At 27.9% G+C, this 26,784-nt stretch overlaps 2 protein-coding genes across 2 annotated transcripts; both read right to left on the minus strand.

The window, feature by feature from the left end:
* Positions 1 to 10,603: 10,603 nt before the first annotated feature.
* On the minus strand, positions 10,604 to 11,566 carry LOC145753101 (uncharacterized). Its single transcript, XM_082569491.1, has one exon. The coding sequence runs from the start codon at positions 11,541 to 11,543 to the stop codon at positions 10,641 to 10,643; it is 903 nt and encodes a 300-aa protein (XP_082425617.1). The 5' UTR covers positions 11,544 to 11,566; the 3' UTR covers positions 10,604 to 10,640.
* A 1,002-nt stretch (positions 11,567 to 12,568) lies between these two features.
* On the minus strand, positions 12,569 to 26,360 carry LOC145753903 (histone-lysine N-methyltransferase SETDB1-B-like). The gene is made up of 25 exons (XM_082570428.1): positions 26,222 to 26,360; positions 25,773 to 25,820; positions 25,541 to 25,636; positions 25,117 to 25,278; positions 23,148 to 23,249; positions 22,451 to 22,508; positions 21,955 to 22,106; positions 21,420 to 21,700; positions 21,209 to 21,290; positions 20,808 to 20,975; positions 20,223 to 20,313; positions 19,866 to 20,106; positions 19,452 to 19,500; positions 18,778 to 18,917; positions 18,321 to 18,580; positions 17,798 to 18,077; positions 17,135 to 17,301; positions 16,724 to 16,806; positions 16,170 to 16,276; positions 15,799 to 15,844; positions 15,435 to 15,576; positions 14,485 to 14,591; positions 14,119 to 14,180; positions 13,601 to 13,759; positions 12,569 to 13,260 (listed from the first exon to the last, which is right to left on the minus strand). Exons 2-25 carry the CDS (start codon positions 25,818 to 25,820, stop codon positions 13,143 to 13,145), a joined length of 3,201 nt encoding a protein of 1,066 aa, XP_082426554.1. The 5' UTR covers positions 26,222 to 26,360; the 3' UTR covers positions 12,569 to 13,142.
* Between the last annotated feature and the right edge of the window lie 424 nt (positions 26,361 to 26,784).

Here is a 26,784-nt window from a genome sequence, read left to right on the forward strand (position 1 = left end):
TGATATTAGGATATAAAGTATAGTAAATTTTAAATTCTTTAAATTGATTTTTATTAAATGAACAAGCATTTAAATATGATAAATAAACGAAAATTATTTTTTTAATATGTTTTTTAATTACTTATATTATAAAATACATCATACCAAATTTTTAATGCTTAATGTCGAACTTTAATTTTTAATGAACAAACCAGCATTCAAATATAAAGAACAAACAAGAATTATTTTTTAATTTATTTTCGAATTATAAATATTATAAGATAAAACTGATCAAAATTTAAAAACCTAATAACAATCTTTAAATTTAAATAAACAAACATCTATTAATTAGTAATTAGTGACAAAAATTAAATTCGTTTATGAGTTACTAATATCATGATATACAATTGACAAAAATTTAAAAAATTAATAACAACTTTTAAATTTTAATAAACAAACACCTATTAATTAGTAATTAGTGATAAAAATTAAAATTTTAATTTAGTTTTGAGTTAGTAATATCATAATATACAATTGACCAAGATTTAAAAAATTAATAACAACCTTTAAATTTTAATAAACAAACACCTATTAATTAGTAATTAGTGATAATTAAATGTCGTAAATAGGAGGTTTGCGATTCGTTGGGATAATAACAAACATACTAAAAATTTAGAACTTTTAGTTTTAAAGAACAAAAGTTATCGTCTTTCAAAATTCTGACTAGAAAGAATAAAAACAATAATAATAATAATAATAAATACACTGACAATAACAATATGTTTCGAAATCTAAGATTTCGAACCATAATAATAATAAATATAATGACAATAACAATATGTTTCAAAATCTAAGATTTCGAACCATAATAATAATAATAATAATAAATATAATGACAATAACAATATGTTTCGAAATCTAAGATTTCGAACCATAATTATGATCAATTTTATTAAACAAAGATTATTTTATAAAGTTGAACAGCCGATGTTGTTATGTGTTGTAATGATCAATACTGCCTGTAAAACAAAAAATATATTTAATAAAATATTACATAACGTAATTTGAAAACTTAAATTACACGCGATATATGAATATAAACTGTATACGTAATATAAAAATGATGTAATTTTTGTTCTGTTCAATATTTTTTGAATTTTTTTTTATCTCAGGTGTTCTTTTGAGTGTTTTAACATAAATATAATCTCAAGTTAAAGTAACGACATCGAACTACTTTGAAGTACTTTAAAAATAAAATTTTATTATGATTGTTTAAGCCAAACACATTTTAAAAGTTAAAGCAAACGAGCCTAAAACCTAAAAGAAATCAACAAATTAAATTTATTTAAACTTGATAAACGCAGAAATGAAGTTTTGTAATCGTCAGTAGAGATATAACAATATTAGAGATATAACAAGACACTTTGGCACGAAGAAATACTTTTGTAAACAGTTAATATTAATAACATGTTAAAACTATGAATTTAACTTCGTCATTTCTAGGTTGAACTTGATGAACTTCTTTTGTTAACCTTCCAACTATTTACGTGAAAGCGAGAAAAACCTAATCAAAAAGAAAAAAGAAATTACAATTTTCTTCAAGACGCTTCGGGGAACTCCCTGATTTCTGTTTTTATTTATCACGCTCGGATGGTTTTGGATGTAAATTGCTTTATCCTCGATTATATAATATTTCATGTTAATTAATATTTTATATTTTTAAATAAAAATTGAATCACAATGTATGCAACAAATTTTTGTTCTTAATAAGTTATTATTTTTTTGTCTTAATCAAAAAATTTAAATACAGTTAAATATTTCAAGTTTTCTTAAAAATTTACAAAAATTATCATTAGTTAACCAACTTTGATATATTGTTATTACCACATAAATATTTATTTTTTGGGATGTATTTATTTAGATTCCCATACTAAATCAAATACTTTAAAGGTCTTAAACTTGATACACTATCGAACACATCAAACAATCATTTAAATTTCTTAAATTTAAAAATAAATATCTAATTAATTTTTAACTTTTTTAGTTTTAAAAAAATTGGTTTATTCAAATTTAAAGATTGATATTAGGTTTTTAAATTTTGGTCGGTTATATCTTATTATATTTAACATTTGAAGATAATTAAAAAATAATTCTTGTTTGTTTGTTATATTAAATGCTGGTTTGTAAATTAAAAATCAAAGGTGTGTAATATTCTTAGTTAATGTTTATGCATATATTTTTTATTTATAAAATATTATGTTAAAAATATTCAAATAATTTCGAACCATATTTTATTTATCAAATAAATCTAGTTTTTATTTTTATTCTTACTAATCCGAATTTTGAAATCGAATAAATTTTGATTTTGTGTATATTAATTTTAAAAATTGTAGTATGTTGTTTATTATCATATTGTGTTTCAATCCTCCTATTTTGATAATTTAAGTATTATTAATTAGTAATTAATAGGTGTTTGTTTATTAAAATTTAGAGATCGTTATTAAGTTTTCAAATTTTGGTCAGTTATATATCATAATATTAATAACTTGAAAATAGATTAAAAATTTAATTTTTGTTTGTTTATTATATTTAAATTCTTGTTTGTTTATTAAAAATTAAAGTTTGATATTAAGCATTTAAAATTTAATATAATGTATTTTATGATATTAGTAATTAAAATACATGTTTAAAAAATAATTTTTGTTTGTTTATTTTATTTAAATGCTTGTTTATTTATTAAAAATCAAAAATCAATTTTGGGAATTTAAAATTTAGTAAAATGTATATCTTGATATTAACAACATAGAACTGGGTTAAAAAATTAATTTTATTTGTATAATATATATAAATGCTTGTTTGTTTATTAAAAATTAAAGATATGAAAAATTCTTAGTTAAGGTGTAAGAATATTTTTTTATTTATAAAAATTTATGCTAAACATAATCAGATAATTTCGAACCATATTTTATTTATCAAATAAATCTAGTTTTTATTCGTAATTTGTATAAAATTATTGTAAAATTTTAGCATATTAATACTTCATTTTAAGTTGTTTTCAAGTTTTCGACTAAGTTTAAATTATTATTGGGTTTTGAACTAAGTTTTAAAAAATTTTCGGGTTTTTGACAAAGTTTAAATTCATTTTTGGGTATTGGGCAAAGATTAAATTAATTTTCGGGATTTGGACAAAGTTTAAATTCATTTTTAGGTTTTAAATTATTTTCGGAGTTTTGAACAAAGATTAAATTAATTTTCGGGTTTTGGACAAAGATTAAATTCATTTTCGGGTTTTGGACAAAAATTAAATTCATTTTCAGGTTTTGCATCAAGTTTTAAATTATTTTCGGGTTTTGGACAAAGATTAAATTCATTTTCGGGTTTTGGACAAAGATTAAATTAATTTTCTGGTTTTGGACAAAGTTTAAATTCATTTTGGGGTTTTGGACAAAAATTGAATTCATTTTCGGGTTTTGGACAAAGTTAAAATTAATTTACGGTTTTTGGACAAAGATTTAATTAAGTTACGACTTTAAGTTTGGCAGGTTAAAGTTAAAAGCTATTAAATAATAAAACTGTTTTTTTATGTTTATTCATTATTGCAAGCACAAATAATTAACTGGATGTATTTTATGGTTTATAAAAGAGTTTAATTAATTTATGTAAATAAGGATAAAAATTTGTGATAAAAGAAACAAATTTACATTTTAGTAAAAATATAAAGTCACACTGTAGAATAAATTGTAATAATTTTAAAAAAATACACGTAACATTAGAAACTACTATAAATTGGCATTACAGTTACTGAAAATTTAATAAATTGCATTTAGTTTGGTCATCAACTCGATCATACAAAAAGCTGCTCGGCCAGATACTAAAAATAAAAAAAAAACAGAGTTAGTATTTGTATATGGTAATCTACCCTGCAAGAAAAATGAATAAAATGTTAGATTGAAGTCTTCTTGTAACAGGAACTCTAAAAATAAAGAACAAATTAAAATTGGCTAAAAACAAATCGATGAGCTCTCTGAAATATTCAACCAGAATCTAAAAATAAAAAACAGAATGTTAAAATTTGTTTTTGGTAATCTAACCTGAAAAAAAAGCCTGTAAAAAAGTGTTAGTTTGGTTAATAAGGCCCCTGTACAGATAAAAATTGGGTTAATAAGGCCCCTGTATAGAGAAAAAGCAGGTTAATAAGGCCCCTGTATGAAGAAAATTTGGGTTAATAAGGCTCTGTATAGAAAAAAATTGGGTTAATAAGGCCCCTGTTTAGAGAAAAAATTGGGTTAATAAGGCCCCTGTTTAGAGAAAAAATTAGGTTACTAATGCCCCTGTTTAGAGAAAAAAATTGGGTTAATAAGACTCCTGTTTAGAGAAAAAATTGGGTTAATAAGGCCTCTGTTTAGAGAAAAAATTGGGTTAATAAGACCCCTGTTTAGAGAAAAATTAGGTTAATAAGGCCCCTGTTAAGAGTAAAAATTGGGTTAATAAGGCCGCTGTTTAGAGAAAAAATTGGGTTAAGAAGGCCCCTGTCTAAAGAAAAAATTGAGTTAATAAGGCCCCTGTTTAAAGAAAAAATTGGGCCTGTAATAAATAAAAGAATTTGAATATTTTGGAATGCAGAAAAAATAAGTAATGCCTGTAAAAAAATAAAGGAATTCAGAAATTGGAAAATAAGAAACCCCTGTAATAAAAAAAATATTTTAGAATGCAGAGAAAAATCAAGTAATGTCTGTATTAAAATCAATATTAGAAAATTGTTTGTATGTTATCATAGTGTTAGTTTTTGTATGCCTAAATCTAAATGTCTGTTGCTAATTCTAGTTTGGGAACCTCCCACGAAAACATTTAAATATTATTTTGGGTTCCAACCCACAAACATATTAAGTAGTACTTACATTAGGCTCCGCCCACAAAATTTAATAATATATAGCATAAATATAATATATATACAGTTAAAAATACAGTAATTTGCATAAATAAATCTATATAACACACATAGACCTAGTTTTTAAATAATCTTCTATTCTACTGCACCTTACACTTAAGCTTAGTTTTATACACTTTAAAGACCACTATAGCGCTTGTTTATGAATTTTTTACTGGTCACAAAATAAAAAGAGAATAGGCACGTTCTACTATACTATATATACACATATAACACACACTTAAGCCTAGTTTCACACTTAAAATACCAGCACAGCGCTTAATTATGATCAAAAAGAATAGGCCTGTTCTACCAACTCACATCTGCTCTAACTAATTTATATACAGCATATGTTTAACATAGGGCGAATAAATATACAGTAAATTGCATAAAAACACACACAATAATTATATATATACCACACATAGGCCTAGTTTTAAAAAAAGCCTATTCTAATGTAAATTCTACAGCGCCAAAAACTTTTATAGACCACACTTTTAAAAAACCATTAAACAGTCCCGTTTAAGATAAATTATGAACACACAAAAACCTAAACACATTGGGACTGTGTCAACTATACAACATTTTATGCGCAAAATTATGAGTTTTTTAACCAGTCACACATAAAAAGAAAATGCAGACACGTGAAACTTTTACCACGTAAGAATTTTAAAGCGCTTTTATTATGAAATATTATATATACAAACAAAAATCAGGCACGAAAAAACCTACAGACCCTACAGACCTCATCTTAATATTAAATGTAATAAAGGTCCTGAGACTTTTTTTGAATTGGACTAGTTAAAGTAAGGTCCTGAGACTATTTTTTAAGTTTGTAAGATGATCCAATCCATTCCAAAGTTGTCTTCGGGTCCTGAGTTTTTTTTGAAACTTAATTTCTTCCTTGCTAGTTGCAAGGAAGACTTATAATGACTCCTTCCATTTTCCATTCCTCCAATTCCTGCCAATATCTTTTTCCTCCAATTACATAATCCAAATATAATCCATATTTGCTGCATAGAAAATATTGTTTAGAATAAATAATAGACACTAAACCCTAACTTAACAAAGATATGCCAATTTTCTGCCATAGTGTTTAAAGATACGCCAATTTGTATTTTTATATGCCAATTTTTAATTTTTATATGCCAAATAATTTAAGATATGCCAATTTTTATATGCCAAATAATTTAAGATATGCCAAAGTTTTAATTTTCATATGCCAAATAATTTAAAATATGCCAATGATTTAATTTTTATATGCAAAATAAACTAAAATATGCCAATGTTTGAATTGTCATATGCCAAATAATTTTATGACATATATGTTATATATATATTTAATTGCTTATCATAGACATGCCTAAGTTTTTTAACTAAGTTTACAAATTAAATACCTCGTTTTACTATTTCATGGAAGTACCTGTGCATCAACACAGGTTTAATATTGTTCATAAATATTTAAATACTTCAATAATATTATATTATATATTAAAATTAATAATTTTCATAGTAAAAACTTAAATTAACTTAACTTTTTTATTTGGGAAGTTTAATTATACCTTCTAATTTAAAAAAATGAAATAAGGCCATATCCAATTAAATTTTTTTTTTAGAATAAAATATTTAAAAAAATCTAACAAAATATCACCTGGAAAGTTTATAGAATTTTACGACCACAAGATGTTGCTCAAGTTCATTCCTACTTTGCTCACTTTCTACACTAAAAAAATAATTATCGTTAACTAAAAGTCTACTACACAAACATATTGTATTAAAAATTGTTATACATAACTTACAGAAATATTTTTCGCCAAAATTAATTATTTTTAAATTAAAATAAAAAAAAATTTAACAAAAACTTTCATAAATAAAAATATTAATAAAAAATACTAATGTATTAAATATCCCCCTTATATGATGTAAAAACTATAACAATTAATAATAACTCTAAAAAAACGATTTTCACAGCACTAACAAAAACACGTGTACTCACCTCGAAAGTCCATCTGGAAAGAACTAGAAATTCGATTTCGAAATCAAAATTCTACGTCACTTGCCACTGCGCATGTGCAGTCTCCTGCGTATGTGTGCATGCACGGCGTCTTGAACTAAAAAAGCGCCGTCTTAGCTGTCAATCAAATTTTATTTCTTTGATTAACCTTTATAATTAGGGCTAAAAATGAGCACGTGTTTCAACAGAGCGCTTTATGATGCAACAATCGGGTTGCTAAAGGAATGTCTCGTGGAAGCGCACTAATTAAGACGCGACATTTCTCGCGCCTCGCTTAAAGAAAAAGAAAAATTTCAAGTTTTAAACGCTTTGTAGCAGATGGTACTGTTGAAATAATTATATAATTCGCCATTTTTTCCTTAGTTAAGAGGTTTAAACTATTCTTATTAAAAACGTCTTGATCCTTATATTACGTTGTACATAACATATTGCCTATATAGCTTATATTTGTTCACATTTTTACATATTTTTTTTTAGTAATTTAGCTTTCCTATTGTAACAAAAAGGCCATTGTTATTTGTGATCACGTGATAAGGTCCTGCCCGCGTCTTAACTTCAATGTTAATTAAAGCATCTAACGGTAATATTAGCATTTTTAATCATTACTTTACTAGTATACTAAGGATTTTGTATAAAAAAGATTGGGGTTAAAATTAAATTAAACTAGAAATTGCATGCCTCACTTAACTTACCTTTAAAACAACATTACCTACTTTAAATACTTACAATAAAGCATAACAATTATACTGGCTTATATTTAAAAAAAAAAAATTGATTTAGTTAATTCAACAATTTATATAATAATTTTTGTGAGTGTTTAAGCTATTCGTTAATACTAAGCATAAAAAAGAATAGGGTAGCATTGGTGCGGCTTGAACCCGAAACCTTTCGGATCGTAGTCCGCTGCAAAACCGGTATACCACACTACCAGACTATTTTACAAGTAGCTCATAAGTAAGTTTTAGTAAATTGGTAATTAAGCTGTGTTTTGTTTTTACTGATAATATGTGTATTAAGAAAATATAACCATATTTTTAACATGCTAATATCCGGAAAATTTTAGATCTATTTTTAAGTTGTTTTTTATAAATAAAATTTCCCGCTATGTTAAGAAATATGAAGTTGCGAAACATAATACCACATTCTGTTTATTCACCATGAGAAATAGCAATTTATGTCTTACCATGATATGCTAAGATTCGGAAAATTTAAACCCAAATTTAACTTTATGTCTCTAATAATTTATGTCTCTAATAATTTATGTCTCTCCAAACTGCTACCCACTCTGGAATTGACATCCAAAATTTTGGTAGCCAATAATTGTATTTTAGTTATCTTGGTTGTCCCAAATATGTATTTTTATAATAAAATCAAAAGTTGAAAGTTTAATTTGTAAAAAAAAAATTTAATTCGCGTTTTCGTAATAAAAACATAAACTTAAAATTTAACAAGTAAAAAGGGCTAATAATTATAATAATCTATATATTAAATAACCAAATACATTTAAAATGTTGTACAAATGATTTTAAAGCTCTTAAAAAAAAGCAAACTTTAGCGAAATATGGTGACGTCACAAACTCTTCGATTTGCTTTTGAAATCGCATGAGCTTGAGCTCGATTAGGGTTAGAGAAACCAGGGTTAGCGATTCCAACAAAATTAAATCAAACCCATAAAATATTGGTATTGTTATGTAATGACGTAAATAGTGCATTTTTTTAATTTTATTTCCTTTGACAAACTCTAAAAAAGTAAAATATAATATAGACAATATAATAACATGGTTTACCCTACTGCAATCCTTAAAAAACCTTAAAACTTTATGTAAATTTAATTTTAAATATTTTTACACAATAAGGTAATACATACCATTTTTCATGTTTGCAAAAACATGTAATATTGTTGTAATATTCATTAAAAAAAATTATCGTTTAATTTCTATACACAGCTGTTTACCTTGGCAAAAATATCATTTTGTTTATTATTTGTTTATTACAAAACTAGAAAGTCTCTGCATGTAAATATAGTAATTTTAATAAAAATTTAAAATGCATTCTAAATACAACAGTAATAGATTTTTAAGTTTATTAAAAATCTTAATAAATGATAAAATAAAAGTGATTAGATATCACGTACAGATAACAGGCCAAAAGAAAAGGTATGTTGCAATTTGAAGCTATACAACTTTAAATTTGTTTATCTAATTCCATTAAAAAAACGACTATTATAAAATGATAAACAGTAGATGTAAAATAATTTTTTTACTTAATTAAAGGGCGATTTTATAATTCTTCGCCATGATTTAAAACTAAAGGTTATGCTAAGCAACTCAAGTAACAAATTGATCATGTACAGACATACTGTATAATCCCAAATCAAATTTGAAATGTGAAAATACCAGATCACCGCACATGTTACGTTTATAAATGAACAGACCATCGTTGAAATGCAATTTCGTTTAAACATTTCCATCACGCGACTTGAATTTCCAAATTTCATTCCGCTGTAATTCAAAAGGGGGTAGCTAAGCAAAAATAATAAAATGCCCTGTGACAGTTCAACTAGCCCAGTCGTTAGCGGAATTATCCAGGTTTCGTTTTTCCCTTGTTTGGTAAGCATACAACCTGGGCTTTCGTGGTGTGACATCATACTAAAGCGGACGAATAATAACGCACCCACTAGGTTGAAGAGAGATATAGGAACTATGCAAGTAAGGCTTAGCAGGCGAATCCATTTGGGACACACTGATAAAACGGAATGTTTTTTATACAATTCTCTTTGGCGAATCCACATAAATAGAAAGATAAAAGTAAGGGAAAACAAATAAGAGCTAGCAGTAGCAGCTGTCGAAATTTTACACGGAATAGAATATTCATGACTTGAGTAAAATACAAACTGACTTCTAACAAATACAAATAAACTGGACAGCATGGCTAATAAAAATGAGGCGTAAATTTTCCTTTTCGTAAGAATTCTATCACTGGTCATTTTTTGAAATTTCCACAGCTTCAACCTCCAGCTATAAACCGTAAACGCATAAGAACACCATAACACTATAACAAGATATATTACGCTTACAACTTGGCCAGCAACCCACACCGGAAAATCAAATTCGATATCATCTTCGTTAACAGGCATTGAAAAATTTCTTAGCCTTAATGTCATATTTTTGCCTTTTTAAAAACTACCTAATTCTTAACAGATTTTTATAATTTAGGACTAGTTCATTATTCGACAATGTTTTAATGCCGTACCTACTAATAGCCTAAATACTGGAAGTGTGTCTAAATGAACTGCCTTTACTTAAAAATACGGCGCTTTATATATATACACACACGCGTTGCCGAAAAACAACCGATTTCCGATCATTATTTTTTAGATTAATGCAAATCTAATAATACGATTTACCAGGTAATTGTGTTTACACTTTGTGGTGCTTATGCTAGCTCTTAAAATATTTAGATGCAAACGGGTGTCTTGCATTGTATTTCAAACCACACTAAATAGGGTATTATAACCTTAGACTGTGGTCACATTTTTTGTTTATCGATAGAAAAAAAATTAATTGGTTTTGTGGTTAGAAGGCTTAGTCAACATAACATTCTAATTGACATATACGTTTAATTTTTATTATAACATTATGGATAGGAATCGGAAAAAAAGCTTAGTTAAAAACTCACAGGCTAACAGTTAAATGTATAAAATAGAAAATGTAACAAATACTAACAAGGTGATTTTAATATTTCGCGCCAAGATTCAAAACTAAACATCATACTAACTAAGTCAAGTAATAAATTACACATGTACAGTAAAACAGTATAATCCCAAATCAAATTTGAAACAAGGACATACCAAATTATGGCACAAGTAATGTCAGAAACTGCGCATACCAATGTAAAAATACTGACTCTTTTAAACAAATTTGTAACACGGTTTGTGTTTCCGTATTTAGTGGGCAATGTAAACTTGCTAAATTTCCAAAGTGGGTAGCCAAGCAAAACCAACAAAATACCCTGTGACAGCACCACTAAACCAGCCGTCAGTGGTAACATCCACACTTGTTTTTTGCCCTGTTTGCTAAGAATACAGCCCGTACCTTGGTAATGTGACTTCATACAGAAACGCACAATAAGTACAGCACCCACAAGATTTGAAAAGATAATAGGTACAATGCTTATTTTGCTTAGCCAGCGTAGCCAGTTCGGACAAAATTCCGCAGTGCAGTTTCTTTTATACAGTTCTCTTTGTCGTATCCACATAAAGATAAAAATACCAGTTAGGCAAAACAAGTATAGACCAGCAGTAGCTGATGTAGTAACTTTACATGGGATTGTAGTCGTATGACTTGAGTAATATAGAACTTGGCAGCTAATAAAAAATATGACACCAGCTATCATGGCGATGATGAACGATGTATATATATTTCGTTTTGTGGACATTTCCGCATTAGAAATGTCTTTGTAATTCCATAATTTTAGTCGTAGGCCGTGTACAGTATATGCAAATAGACACCACAGCACAAAAACCAGAAATAAAATGCTGATAACTTGACCGGCCACCCATATTGGAAAATCGAATTCCAAACTGTCTTCTGTAGCAGGTGTTGAAATATTAACCAACAGCATATTTTTCTACTTAAAACCTTAAACTAAAACCGCAGCAGTCTAAATACCGTAAAAAAGTAGTCTAGTTAAAGATTTCTTAAGGCAAACCTTCAATTAGAATTATATAGGCCTACACCATTTATTGTATTAGTACTAATTTAGTTACTACAACAGGAAGTTCTTCATACAGAACTGTCTATATTTTGGTAATATAACTTGCTGTCCTGACTTGTATTGCCATTTGCGCACCATTAATTTTCTTAGTAAAACGTAAAAACTATTTTTAAAACCTTTGCGCTGGTGAATTCTTGCATTCGAGGAATTTAACTGAAAACAGATTTAACATACTTACATAAGCACTAAAACATAAGCCTAGGGCGTTAATTTGACTAATGATAACGCCTAAATAATTTCAATATATACTTTGTGTGTGGGTTTTTAAATTATTGACTGTTAGAAAAAGGGAAAACTGTAGTAAATGATTTTATTATGCAGAGCAGGCTACAGGATGTCCTTTTACCTGTCATGTCAAACCTGAATTGAAATTGAAATGTAAGGCGTATTTATTTTTAAAATCCCCAATCTGTAAATCATCCTAATAAATTGGCATGTCATAAAATAACGCGCTTTGTCGGAAATAAAATTAATATTATTTATATCATAATTCTACTGGGTTCATCGCACAATTTGGTAAGGCAAAATGTTTTATAATTAAGTAAGGCGTAACGTATAACTGTATTTTTTTATTTTTGTATATATCTATCCCCGATTTAAAAAACACGACTCCCAGCCTAAACATAGAGTAACATTTGTTACCTTGACACAGTTTTAAGCTACGTAATGTAGGCAGTGGGAAACAAACTCATGACCCAAAGTGTTTCTACCACAACAAAAAGCCGTCTGTATATTTACAGTTTAATATTTAATTTTTACACTTTTTTGGTTGTAGTTTTACGAAGATATTAATAAAATGTGAATAACCTTGGTAAAAATTTTATAATTAGTAAAACCATTTTAACATTTTTTCTACAAAATTCAAATATTTTAAGAATTTTATTTAAAAAAACAACAACATAAAATAACTTGGTTAGGAAAAATGTCGAAATCAGTAAAAAACTGAAGCAATCAAAAATCACAAAATTTGTTTACGAGATTTTTGTCATCTGTCGGAAGTCTTATCATATTAATTCATGAAATGTTTGATGAGCGATTATTCTTCAATATATGGTTTGATAATTTTACTAGAAATTTCTTACCAAAAATTACAATATTATAAACAATATTTAGATTGAATTGCCAACAATTGAACATAAATTTTTTAGAATAACTTTTTGCAAAAATGGTCTTTTAACACATAATATTATGGGAGTATTTTTTTAACAATTTTTTACGAAAATATAGTATCTATAATGGCGAACCACACATTTTAAAACAAAATAACGGACGATTTTTTATAATCAATTTCAGGAATGGCAGTGATTTTTTTCCATTTTTAAATTCGGCCAAACTTAGCAACAATATTTTAATCTTAAACTAAGATACAACTATAAAGAACAATGCTCAAAAAAGGCAAAGAACGAAAAAAAGAAAATGCTTACAATATATACAGCACTGCAGTTTCTACAGTAACCTTTTTCTACATTTTGTTGATCCACAATAGCAGTTAATCACTCTGCCAGGCACACTTCCAACCTCATAGTTATAATCCCAGGTTAATTCAGTGCCCGCTTTTATAGTGCTAATAATGAAAAAAAAATAGTAAAAACTATAAATTCAAATTATAATACACGCTTATGTTACGTTTTACTTTTTAATTAAAAGTTTTAAATTGGTATATGTTAATTATAAAACTTAATAAAAATTGTACTCAAAAATTGAATTTTTAGTATCTTATGCCTTTAAATTTAAATATGTTTGCAGTAATTTAGGTCCAATTTGAAAAAATACATCAAAAAAACATATGATTTACCCTAAACAAAAAACAGCGATATATGACATATCCAAAAATTACAATAAATTGCCTTTGACAGCTCAAAAAACGCAATGTCATTAATATTCAGAACAAAACAATGACTCACCAGCTTGCAAAAAATGCGACCCACGGAAATCTGAGGTCGTGGGTGTCAATAAAAACATTTTGAACCATTAAGTTCGGGCTGCAAGAATGATTCAAATAACGACCTAAATTTCCAGTCTGCTTGGCGTCTATAATATATATACCATCACCACCAAAATACCTGGGGAAAAAGTGTATATAAATAAAGCTTCACATATTAGCTAACAACTTTAAATGGTTTATTAATTTGCGTTACAAAATATATATAATGAGCATCTAGTAATAAATTAAACCCTTAACGTGGTAGGTAAAAAAACTACATTTTAGAGTGCTACAAATAGGTCAAAAATTAAAGAAAATTTTAATGTAAATATGGTGGGCTTTACAAACCTAGCTTTTTTGACTACAAATTAAAAAGAAAAGCGAATCACTATTATTTTTAGTACTTTCCAAAATTTTAAGTTACTTATGCCAAACGATTTTTTTTTCTAAACAAAAACTAGTCTAATTTTGTGGTACATGTTATGTTTAGAATTTTACTTTCTAGTTTGATTTGTTTGTTGATCTTCATCACTCGAATCATCACTATCTCGATTTTTTGTCTAAAAAAATTAAAATTTAAAATTTATTTTTTTCTTTTAATATTAGGCTCTTTGTGTAAAAGAACCTCTTTCATGCATTTACAAAGAGATCTTTTTTTAAAGTTCACAATTCATATAAAATAAAAATGACAACAATAAAATATTATATTTATTAGATTTAAATGCTATTATTATAGTGCAATATTAAATGGCCCCAACTATTTTACCAAAAGATTTTGTCATGTAACTTTAAATTTACAACAAAAACTTTTCAAATAGGCCTTGATTTCTATAAAACTTTATTTAAAAAAAAGTATATATTTACCTGATCCATTCCAAATTTTTTTAAAGATGGGCAAAACTCTGTTTCAGAATCAGTATCAGTTGTGTCACTACCCACAGTATTTGTAGTTCTTACTTTGCAACTTGTATCTACAAAATAAATATATATTTTTGCATATCTTAATCCCTTATGTGGTAAGGCAACCTTCAAGGCCTAAACAAAAGGTAACATTTGTTACCCCAACCCATTCTACAGTTGCCTGTGGCAGTTTGGGATAATAATAATTATTACTCAATAATATATCTGCCCTTTTTTTGAGACTCAGCAGATGTCAACACTGTTCATAACATCTTACTTAAAGGTTATATTACTTAAGTTTTCCTGTATTGTAATCTTACTTAACAATTCTACTGCCAAGGCTTAACTTGATAAATATTTGATGCAAAGTCTACCTTCTAACATTTTAATATTACCACATTTTTGTTGTTTTGGTTTTGCACTTATCTGATGTAACTTTAATGTTAAAATTTAACTAGTAAATCTTTAGGTTTTATTTTTTTTGTATATATATCTTTATCCTCGATGTGGGAAGGTCGAATGCGAGACTTAAACATAGAGTAACATCAGTTACTCCAACCCAGTCTCGAGTTGCCTGTGGCAGTTTGGGATATTATAGATTATAATTGCCCAGTAATTATGCTGCTTATTAAGTGCTGGCTCAGCAGGAGTTCATACCGTTTATAGCGCCTTACTCAAGGGCGCTACAGCATGAGATCAGTGGGGATTAAACCCACGACCTCATGAGTGGTGTAGCAGGTGTTCTTACCACTACACCACGCTGCCGGTCTGTTTAAGTTTAATGGGTCAACTAGAAAATAAAATCAATTGGAAAATTTATAAGAATTGACTGAAAATAAAAATTTTAGTTTTTTAGGTTATGACTGTCACTGATGCACAAAAAAAATTAAACAAAAAAATTAACTATTTCTTACCACTAGATGGACTGACATCAACTGGTGATACATCTTCCCTCATGACCATATTTCTTTTCTTTTTTACTGTAACAACATCGCTTAATTCGACTGGTGATGCCGAATATCCAAATTTTTTTCCAGGCTCTAATCTTCGTTGATTCTTAAAATATTTGAAAAAAATTTAAAATAAAATTTAATATTGCTATGCTATGACAAACTTAACAAGATATTTTAAAAAGTAAAAAAAAATAAAAAGTGATTAGAATTTCAAATATGTAAACTTTTAGTTAAAAATTACAAAAGCTATAATTTCAATATTTTGCTTAATTTTATAAGATTTATTAATTTTTATGAAATGAAATGAAGAATTGTTCAAACTCACATGTATATCATCGTCATCTGATTCACTTGTATCAATTATTCTTCCACTAAACATATTTTTTGAACACTTATCTAATTTATTTTGCAATCAGAAAAAAAAAGTATTTCAAAGTGCTACAAAGTGAATAAGTCATATGGAAGATTAAAAAAAGGTAAAAATTATACGGGTTGGTTATACCAATGCATTTATTTATTCTTGGTTATAGTATAAACAAGGAGTAACATTTGTTACCCTACCCCATTCAGTCTCCAGTTGCATTTTTAGGTTTCTTCTTTTTATAAAAACCTTATTTAGGGTGCTACAGCATGAAAGCAGTGCCTATTATTTATGGCCCAGTTTTTTAAAAATGGTTGTAATTTAAATAAGCTTACATATTGCTGCTTGGTTTGCTGTTTGTTTCGTTATCACTGTCATCACTCATCGACTCCACTCCACTTGAGTCGTTTTCATTATAATCTTGTTTGTGACTTTCAGCAACCTGATATTTAATAAAAAATCAACATTAGGGAATTTTCCTAAAAATGTTGAGTATTATTAGATTTTCCTAATTAACAATGTTATTATTGGAAAATGTTTTTTAGTTTCTAAGCGTGAAACTTTTCTGCCAATATTACCGAAAACCAAAATTTTTTTTCTAAGTTTTTTAGAAATAAAAGAAAATTTTTTTAAGGTAAAAAAGAGATAATTAAAGATTTTTCCAGTGTCAGTAAAATGGCATTTCGGAAATATAGTTTTAGGTTAAACGTTCATTTGGTGAAATGGTTTTAAATTTAAGCAAAGTTAAAAAGCGTGTGTACCAAAATTTATGTCGCTAAGCAAGCCTTCCCACATCGAAGATAAATTAATACAAAAATAAAACAGTTGAAAATACTAAAACCTATATTTAGACTATATAAAATGCAAAACATTAAATGATGTAATGTACCTCAATGTGGTCAAGTTCAGCTAAATATTCATCTCCATTCATTAAACCTTCCGTATTTGCATTCGATTCAGTTTCAATTTTACCTAAAATAAAATTTCGTAATTATTTTTTTGAATTTTACAAAGTTATCATTACTATATGATTGCCCACTTTAAAAATTGCATTTTAATTGTTGTAATATAATTGCACTCGCAAATGTTATATACCTATGATAACTTACTTTCGTTTTTTTGTCTGTAAATTAGACATTTATTATATATTTTCATATAGTCCACTAAGCTCCTTTATATAAAGGTTTTCAAAAAGAACAACAACTTTTTATGTACAGCAACTAATTTTTAACAGTGTTTTTAAAATAATACAAATTTAATAAATATTAAAAAAAAAAATTTGGCATAAAAGTAATCTGACCTGTATATACACATACAAATGAGCCGTTAGCAATATCGTCCAAACATCTTATTCCCCAGCCTTTCTTTAACGTCTTAAACAACTGAAGTCTGTATTTTAAACCATTTTGTACAACTCTGTTGAGACATTGCTGATTGCATTTGCATTTCGGGTTACATTCATATACGCTGTTAAAAAAAAATTAATTTCTGTACTGTATTTGTATCAAGAATAAATGGTCATTTTTATAACTTTATGTTTTAAATTTACTATTATTTAGCTTAAAAATTTAAACTCAGCAGGAGTTCATACCGTTTATAGCGCCTTACTTAAAGGTGCTACATCATTTAAGCAGTGGGAATTGAACCCATGACCTCATATGGTGTGGCAAATGTTCTTACCACTACACCATGCTGCCAGCTTAGGCCATGAAGTCGGCGTTCTCACACCATGATAAAAATATATAAAAAATAGCTAATTTTGTATTTAAACGAGTTTATATTTAAACTCCTCTGAGCTTTATAAATGAAACATTAACAAAACTACAAAATTAATTTTAGAATAGTAAAATAAGTGGAAAAATGCAGTTAGTAGTTTATTTAACTTAGTCAATATTAAATATTTTTATATAAACCAAAAAAAAACCTGACGCAACACATTAAATTTACAATGATATTAACTTACCCTGTTGGCAGAAATGTGTACAGCCTCTTATACTCATACCCCGCATTTTCCTTAACCGTGGCATTGTGGCTACAAGAAGTGGCCTGTACTGTTAGTTGCTGGCATGGGCATTTCGATCTATCCCTGCAATTGTCTGGACAATCACAGCACACCATGAAGTCGGTGGTCTTGTTAATTTTTACTCCTTTTCCTGGTACTCTATCTCTTGAATAAGGGATCGTTGGAGGTAATTCCATGTTTATTTCATTAACGCATGAAACAGCTGTGTTTTCTTTGCCCCCTTTAAATTGATATCCATCATTAAGTAAGGCAAATTTGTAACAGTGTTTTATAATGCATGAATGTAAAAATAAAGGATAAATCCACACCTAAAACTTAGTAAATATAAAAGTTCTATATGGCCTTTAAAATAAAAAATGCTTTTTGTAGTATGCTAATCACCACAGGCAAATACTATATTACAACAGATACAACCCAACCTGTACGGCAGGCAATTAACTAGTTTAACCAAGTACAAACTTACTTGAGTAATCATTTATAAACAGTTTTGCATCAGGTGATTTTATAACGGATGTATTTTGCGGCCTCACAGTATAATCAAAACAAAAGTTGTCAAAATCTAGTTGAGATATTTTACACTCCTGAAAATAGCGCTCGACGTCGGGCATGTTGCGACAACTTCTGCCACATGGGGTCCGATAATACACATGGTAACCACCCCTGTTCATTCGGCTGACCTCACGGGTCCAGCCAAGCAACATAGGTCGTAACAACAAATTCGTTCTAAAAAAATGAAACAAAATAAAAATAGTTTTTGTTTTTTTTTGTAAAAAAAAAATTAGGTTATATGAAAGTTAGTTATAACAAAAAAAAATAGGTTTTGGGTTATGAAAATTAGTTTTAAAAATTTTTTTTTATCAAAATCTAATTTAAATGTAAATTTATAGTGTGAAAAAATGTTAACAGTGTTAAGTACAGACCCTTTAAATTTAAGCAGAGATTGTGACCGAAATGTGTCATAGCATTTGGGTTTGCAGTCATGGGGTTTAAAAGGCGGGGTTCTCGAGGATAAAGTTTTAAGCAGAGGAACACGAATGTCAATAAAGTCTTCAACCAGGCCCTGAAGTAAGTTTTTTAATAAAACCATTATTACTTCTTTATTATATTGGTAGTTTTTGTTTAGGGGATTTACAATACTGATTGCATGATATAAGGATTGAAACGGTTGCCAGAAGCTTCGCAACATATATATTTATCGTAACAACTTATTAATTTTTGTTAAAATATGGTCTGAAGCTGACATTTTATGCAGCAAGTTCGACACCGAACCCCTGTGTTTTTGCAGGTCGAACCTTCCGGTCCCCATTGAAACACTTGATTTTACAACATGAGGTCACTTGTTTGATTCTCGTTGCTTTTATGCTGTAGCACCCTTAAGTAAAGCACTATAATTCTTACGAACTCCTAATATTATGCAATTTTCAATTACTAATACTCTAATCTGTCAATAACAAACAATAACTGGGTTGGGGTAACAAATGTTACTGTTTAGAACATTGACTAAAAGAACATTAAAGATTAATAAAAACAAACAATAACTTTTTTATTTGTAATATAAACAGTAAAAAAAACAAAATATTTTTTTGTAAATTACCTTCTTATTTCCATTCCCTGATGACCTTTGACTAATATTTTGCTGGGATCTGAAACATGAAACAAATAATAATATTTATTTATGAGCAAATCAAAAATAAATAATAAGAAAATTAAAATCCTTTAAAAATGTTGTTTAAAGTTGACCAAGAATAATATTAGCATGTCACCTATACAAAAAATTGGCAAATATAATTTACAACTCGAATAAATACCATGTTAACCATATTTAAGCAGCCAACCTTTCTGCAATAAAAATTAAATACAATATATTACAATAATACCATATCAATTTTACATTTACCAGCTTTATAAATCTAGACTAGGGTTTAATTATAGTTTGGACATCAAAATTAGCCCAAAATTAAAGTTTTTTTGCTCCAAATAGGGCAAAATATAGTAACATTGTATCTACCTAACTAATTCTTTTTCTTTTTCCTTTTGTTCCAATCTGTTAAAAATATCACTCGCAATATCTACTTTCCCACTTAGCTCCGAGTACGATTGAGGAAGCTTGGTGGCGGCAGTTGATGATTGGTTGGATTTTTGATCCTGAAGTGGGCGTGACCAGGGAGCCTCCCACGAGTTTGTTCTCCTTCGATTGGATGACTCGGATCCAGACTTCGAGTCAGGAGATTTTACAGAAAAAGACTCATCTGAGTTTTTTGAAAATTTAAAATTTGTTTAAATTCAGTCTTCCAAAACTTTTTCTAAACCATTTATAAGAAGTAATAATTGTTATTAGAATTAAATTATTGAGGCATTTTCTTACCACCAGTTAGGTCAATGGTTGTATACTCAATGTGAGCTTTTCTCATTCCTGTATGAGCCCTTGCCATTCGTCTTTTCGAATTTGTCGATTTCTGAAAAACAAGACTTACATTAAAATTAGACAATGATAATATTTTAACGTTCTTTTTTTAAATGTTTCAGAAATTTTTATCTAAACAGTATCTACGCAAGGTGTATTGCTAAAAATTATTGCCTTACTACATGAGCCCCTGAGTTTGATTTTCACTGTTTTTAAGTTACAGCAACCTAAAGTGTGGTGCAATAAATAGGTTCTAACAATAATTCAAAAACTGTTGGTTATTTAAACAGTGGAAAATTTATCAGTAAAATTAAAAACTAAACAAAAGCAAATTGAGTCAGGGCAATAAATGTTACCCTATGTTTAAAATGTAAATTCTAAAAATGTTATTTCCACTTCAGGAATAATTACAAAAAAAATCTACATAAATTATTTTACAGCATAATAAAGAAATAACCAAAAAAAGCAAAAAAACAAAAATAATTACACTAATTTATAAACATGATGAACAAATTTAAATTTTTCACTTTTTTGCAAAAATTTGACCTTAATATTTGGTGACTGATTTTGTTGACTTTGTCTCCACAGTGGAGCTAACCTCATAGAGCCTCGATATATAAGTTCTCTGTTGTTGTCAGATAGATATAAAACTTCGACCAAACTACAATCAACTTTTGTGCAACGTGCGCGGTGCCATTCGCCTTCAAATTCAACCTAGATTAAAGAATATAGATTTCCAATTTTAAAAACATATTGTCTGAATAAAAGGGTATATTATCAAAAAACTATAATAAAAGTAATAATATTTTGAAAACTATTAGTCTTCCTGTTTTAATTACCTTAATTATTTAAAATAAGACTGTAAAGTCACATAATGATTTAGCAAGTTTAGACATTTTCAAAATGATGTTTTTACATAAAAAAAAATTTATCAAAAAAAAATTTACTTTTAGTGTTTGCCCTTCTTTAACATACAGCATCGGTCTTTCAGTTTGTGACAAATAATCTTTAATATAATTTGATGTGGCTCTAAAAATCACAAGTTATTTAAACAACATTTCTTGCACTAGCAATTAACTAGTCTTTAAATTATTTAAAACAATTTCATCTACCTTAAATTTAAAAAAAAAATTAAAAAAAAACACAAAAATTGCTTACTTGTGTTGTATATCATTCCATACATCAGCAGGGTAGTCATACACAAGATAAACATATTTCATTGCACAGTACATGGCATATCCATCGTCAAAAAACACCAAATAGCGCCCCCTATTGATATTTTCATCCGCCGACTCTGCGACAATACCTGAAAAAATGCCGTCGTCCTTGTAGCGGGCTGCCACCCTTGATCCAACTGGCATCATCGTGAAAAAGGTATTTGCACAAGCCAAGTGGTTACTTCTTAGATAACTTTGAGTATTTTGGTTTTTGTACTTGACCTTAAAATTAAAAAGTTTCTGTGAATTTTGTTAAATAACAATATTTCTTAAAATGTAGTTAAGGAAGTAGTTTTGCTTACTTTTTTTCTAAATTTTACTATGAAAAATGCAATTATAAAGTAATTTATTAATGAAAAGAATTTTAATTAATATAATAAAAGAATTTTATTTTTAAGCAAATTTAAAAAAAAAAAAATTATTGCATAAATTATTTGAAAAACACAAAAAATTGTTTAAAATAAATTTTAGGTCACCTTGTATTTCAATCTATCTTTAAAACTGACTATATCGATGATAGTTGCTTTAGCCCATTGATCTTTACACCTAGCCCACACTACAAGACCAATCTTCAAAGAATCAGCTCCAGGCTTTGCATCATTCAGCCCTCTACCTTCTTCTTTATTCTCTAAAAAATATCGCCTTATAATTAAGCTGCTAATTAAGGGTGCTTCAGCAGGAGTTTATTCTGTTTATAGCACCTTACTCAAAGACGCTACAGCATGAAAGCAGTAAGGATGAAACCCTGAACCTAATGTGGTAAAACCAGGTGTTCTGACCACTAAACCGTGCTGCCGGTGTTAGGTTGTAAGGTCAAATTTTCCAAAACGAGAATAAACAAATATTAATAAAATAAGTCAATGCTTGAACGTTATCAGTGTCATTTAGGTTAGGTTAAAAATTTAAAAAAAATATATATATCTTGTATGCAAAAATCCTATTCATAAATATGGTATATAAAACAAAAATTACCTTTACTTGAACTAGGTGCAAAAATATCATTAATTTTCACTTCAACTTGACGTCCACCCTATTTCAAAATTAAAACAAAAGTTTAAACTGCACAAACCATTTTTTTAAACATTTGAAACCACAGTAGAAAAGCGACCAATTATCAAAAAATATAGAAAGATAAAATCATACAACTACCATGAAGCTGCAGTGATATTTCTACATAAATATTTAATTAAGCAGACCTAATTTCTTAAATAGAAAAAAAGCATGGTTTAAAGTTTAAATTCAATTGTCAAATACCATTACATTGTTATGAGGACCATGTCACAGCATTAAAATAAGTACCATGATAGCATTGTTACAAAAACCATGCTACAGCCTTGTAATAAGGACCATATTCTAACATTGTTATAAAAACAATGCTCATTTCATAATGACCATATTCTAACATTGTTATAAAAACAATGCTCATTTCATAATGACCATATTCTAACATTGTTATAAAAACAATGCTCATTTTATAATGACCATATTCTAACATTGTTATAAAAAAGCTCAAAACCATGTTACAATGTTTTAAGAACTATGCTATAACACAGACATAATAAGGTTAAACAAAAAAAAAACTTCAGGTACATTAACAATACATCACTGGATTAGAGCAAATTATTTGTTTAAAATTTTGCTATAAGAATCAATAAAAAAATTTATTTACACTTTTGCTGTTTTCTGAAAGTTGTTTTGCAATTATATCTCGATCTGCATTTAGTTTTTTCATATCGGTTTGCAATGTTGAGAACATTTGATTAATGGACATCTGTGTGTAAAGAAGTATATATTTAATATTTATTTATTGCACTATGTATGTTAAAAATATGTGCAAATATGATATAACTGTATTTTATATAAAAATATTTATAATAGTTTACAAAAACAGCAATTTTAACAAAAAATAGATAAAAAAATAAAATGAAAATAAGGTTATCACAATCACAACGCTTATTAATTATGAACTAAAAAGTAAATAACGTGTATAGTCAATGGAGGTAATTATTGGACGATTTTGACAAACTTGGCCATGAATTTTTTGTTTTAAACTTTAAATCAAATATTTTTTGTTTCTAAGATAGTGTTATCATTCATTATTAAGAAAAAATACTATTTAAATCTCAATCTACACATGTTTGCCTAAAATTCTAGATTAAAAATGTCCAATAATTACCTACACAAATGGGGTAATTACTGGACACCGTGGGGGTAATCGCCGACTAGTGTTAACAATTCCCACATTTAAAAAAATATTTGTTATAAAGGGGGCCTTTTGGATAATTTTAAGTGCCTTACCCTAGTAAAAATTTTCCTTTTTTAAAGAATTGTCTACATAAATTTTAGTCTTTTTTAGCGTCTTCCATTTCATTGTAGGTTATATACCTGCAGGCTAAAATTTTAATATTCTATAAAGTTAAAGCAAATTTAGCGTCAAAGCAAATTTAGCTTTTAATTGTTTGTATTGAACGGTGTTAAATACAGGCTTTACACCATGTTCTGAGGGAAATGTACCTTCATTACTAAGATAATATTAAACTGTTGATTTTGGTATTCTTTGGATAAATTTGTTTGTGTTTCTTTAATAATTCCTGAATTGCACTTTTTTTAAGCCTTTAGAGGGGGGGTATATATTTTCTTGGCATTTTTATTTTAAATTTATTTCTACCCCAAATTATTAATACACCGTATTGCAAAAACCTAACAAATTAAAATCTGTTTATGTTTTTGTAATAAGTGTGACTATAATTGACTACAAGGCTTATTTTTGGCCTTTAAAAGCAAATAAAATGTATTCACAAGTGTCCAATAATTACCCCCATTTACAATAATAGGATGGAGGTAAACATTGGACGCATTTTGTATAGAGTGTAATGAAGATAGAAGTTTAAATTAGGGCCTTATAGAAAGATCAGTGCATTTTTAGTTAGTGTTGCCAATCTGAAAATTTAGTAATTTAAAAATTTTGTAAATTTTAACAACTTACTTTTTGCCTTTATTTTCGAAAAAATCAAAATTTTTTTTTGAAATTTCAAAAGTGAGTATTTTTTTTTTCAGGCAATTTAGATTAAAAAAAGTGACATTTATTTAAACCTTATAATATAGACAATGTTCTGGCAAATTATAGGTAAAAAGTGGCAACCCTAAAAATATTTGGAATGGTGTCCACTAATTACCTCCAAATTTTAACTGTCCAATAAATACCTCCATTGACTATATATTAAATTTCTTGTTATGATAATAAATTATCTTCATTTAAGAATTACTAGTAGATTTTCCGTCAGCATTTTTATTGGGTTTATATGGACACAACTTGCAACTAATATATGGCTATGGTAACTTACTTATGTACCACAAACAACAGTTATTTTATTATAAAGGCATTTAAATTGACATATATATCGTCCACTAAGCCTAAAATATAGATTGCCTTTTATAAAACTATTAATGCCAGGTAGTGTGGTACATCAATCATGGCAGCAGACTACAAGCCAAAAGGTTTCGGAATCGATTTGCACCAATGCTACACTATTTACCCTTAAGTCCAGTGTTTTTTAATATCTCAAAAAACACATGTCCCAACAGCACTTCTTTGCCAATAAATATACAGACTTATCCACATAGAATAAAATGCTTACCCCTTCAGTTTGAGTATCTGTGTCATCAATGGTAATAATTTCTTCATCCCCCTCATCAGCTTTGCTGTTCTCTGATAGTTGCTTGGTAATGCTTTTGCACTCTGCTTCCAGTTTCTTCATGTCAGTTTCCATTGTCGAGAAAATGCCATCAATGTGTGACATCTAAAATTCAAAACACCTGTTTTAAAAAAACTTAGGTGGATATTATTTTGTAGTTAACAAATTGGGGTTCTAAATGTTTTTATGTTTTGCTTTTTAAAATGCAAATTTTTATACATTGTTATCGTTGATGTAGATAAGCCAACTTCACAGCCTAACCATAGAGTAATATTTGGTAACCCAAACTTGGGTTAATTTTGGCAAAAACATCATGTAGTGAAGTCAAGTATTTTAACTACCGCATTCTTTAAAATAACTTTCAAACCGTATCCATGAATCCGTCCATTCTAGCATTTAGCTCTTCCACCTCATTTTCACTGTCAGGGTGGTTTTCTAATTCTTTGTTTATTAATTCACGAAGCTTAACGATAAAAATTTTGTAAAATAGATTCAATGCTGGTCATAAAAAAGAGATGTACAGGTATATTTACCACAATAAACATTTTAAATAGTAAAAAACATCTTTTAAAAATAAAATAGATGATTAGTTGAGTTACCATATTATCCAAGTCTTCACCAAATCTTTCCCTAATATTTTCAGCCATCTAAAAAAGGTTTAATGTAGAATAATAACAAAAATTTAAAACCAGGATTTTAAAACCAATATTTTTTGTAAAAACCAATTTACCCTACAATAAAATCAAACAACAGGCAAAGTATAAAAACGTACATGTACAAGTTGCACAGCTTAGGCAGTGCACACATTTTTTATTTATTCTTAACTTAATTTACTATCTTTACTGTCTAAATAAGATGTATTAGTTATGAACCCAATGGTATCGGGCAGTTATAAACCCATTGATTGATTTTGGGCTGGCAAGATTTACATATACTTACATCATGTAAGAAGACGCAAGCTCCTACTATTTATATGGTAATGCCTAGCATCTTGTAAAATTCATTGCCAATGTCACCAATTAAAAATACGAAACTATTATAAGCTTACCTTTACTTTAATCTTCTAAGTTGAGATCAAACTTAGAATAAAGTTGTTTGGTTGTTGTTTGAAGTTGTAATGCTAATCTTCCAATTACCATTTGACCCACGTCTTTTATCTCGTTGTATTCATGCAACTTGTCAATGTGCAGTTTTAATTCTTCTTCGTCGTAACCTGAAGTACCAACAATAAAAAAATCAATTAAATTTGACCTGTCATAAAGAAAATTTATATTTTTACATATTGAATGTATATATATCAAACAAAAAAACAGTTAAGTAATTTTTTTTTATTTTTAAACCAACCTTCTGATCTTAATTGTTTAATTTCCTTTTCTTGATCAGTAATCTGTTTTTTTAAACTTTCAATATCTTCCAAATCAATCTTTGCCTGTGCACCAGCTACTTTTTTATTTAACTTAAATGGAGAATTAAAAGCTAATGATGATTTCCTTTTTTTTGCCGACAAATTTTTTGGGGTATAAATTGGATTAGGTGAGTTTGATGAAGTGTTAGGGGTAAGGGGGGAACGTAAGGGTGATTTAAATGCACTGTGAACTTTTGTAACGCTGG

Source organism: Corella eumyota, chromosome 5, assembly GCF_963082875.1.
Source record: "Corella eumyota chromosome 5, kaCorEumy4.1, whole genome shotgun sequence".
In the NCBI taxonomy this organism is placed as follows: domain Eukaryota; kingdom Metazoa; phylum Chordata; class Ascidiacea; order Phlebobranchia; family Corellidae; genus Corella; species Corella eumyota.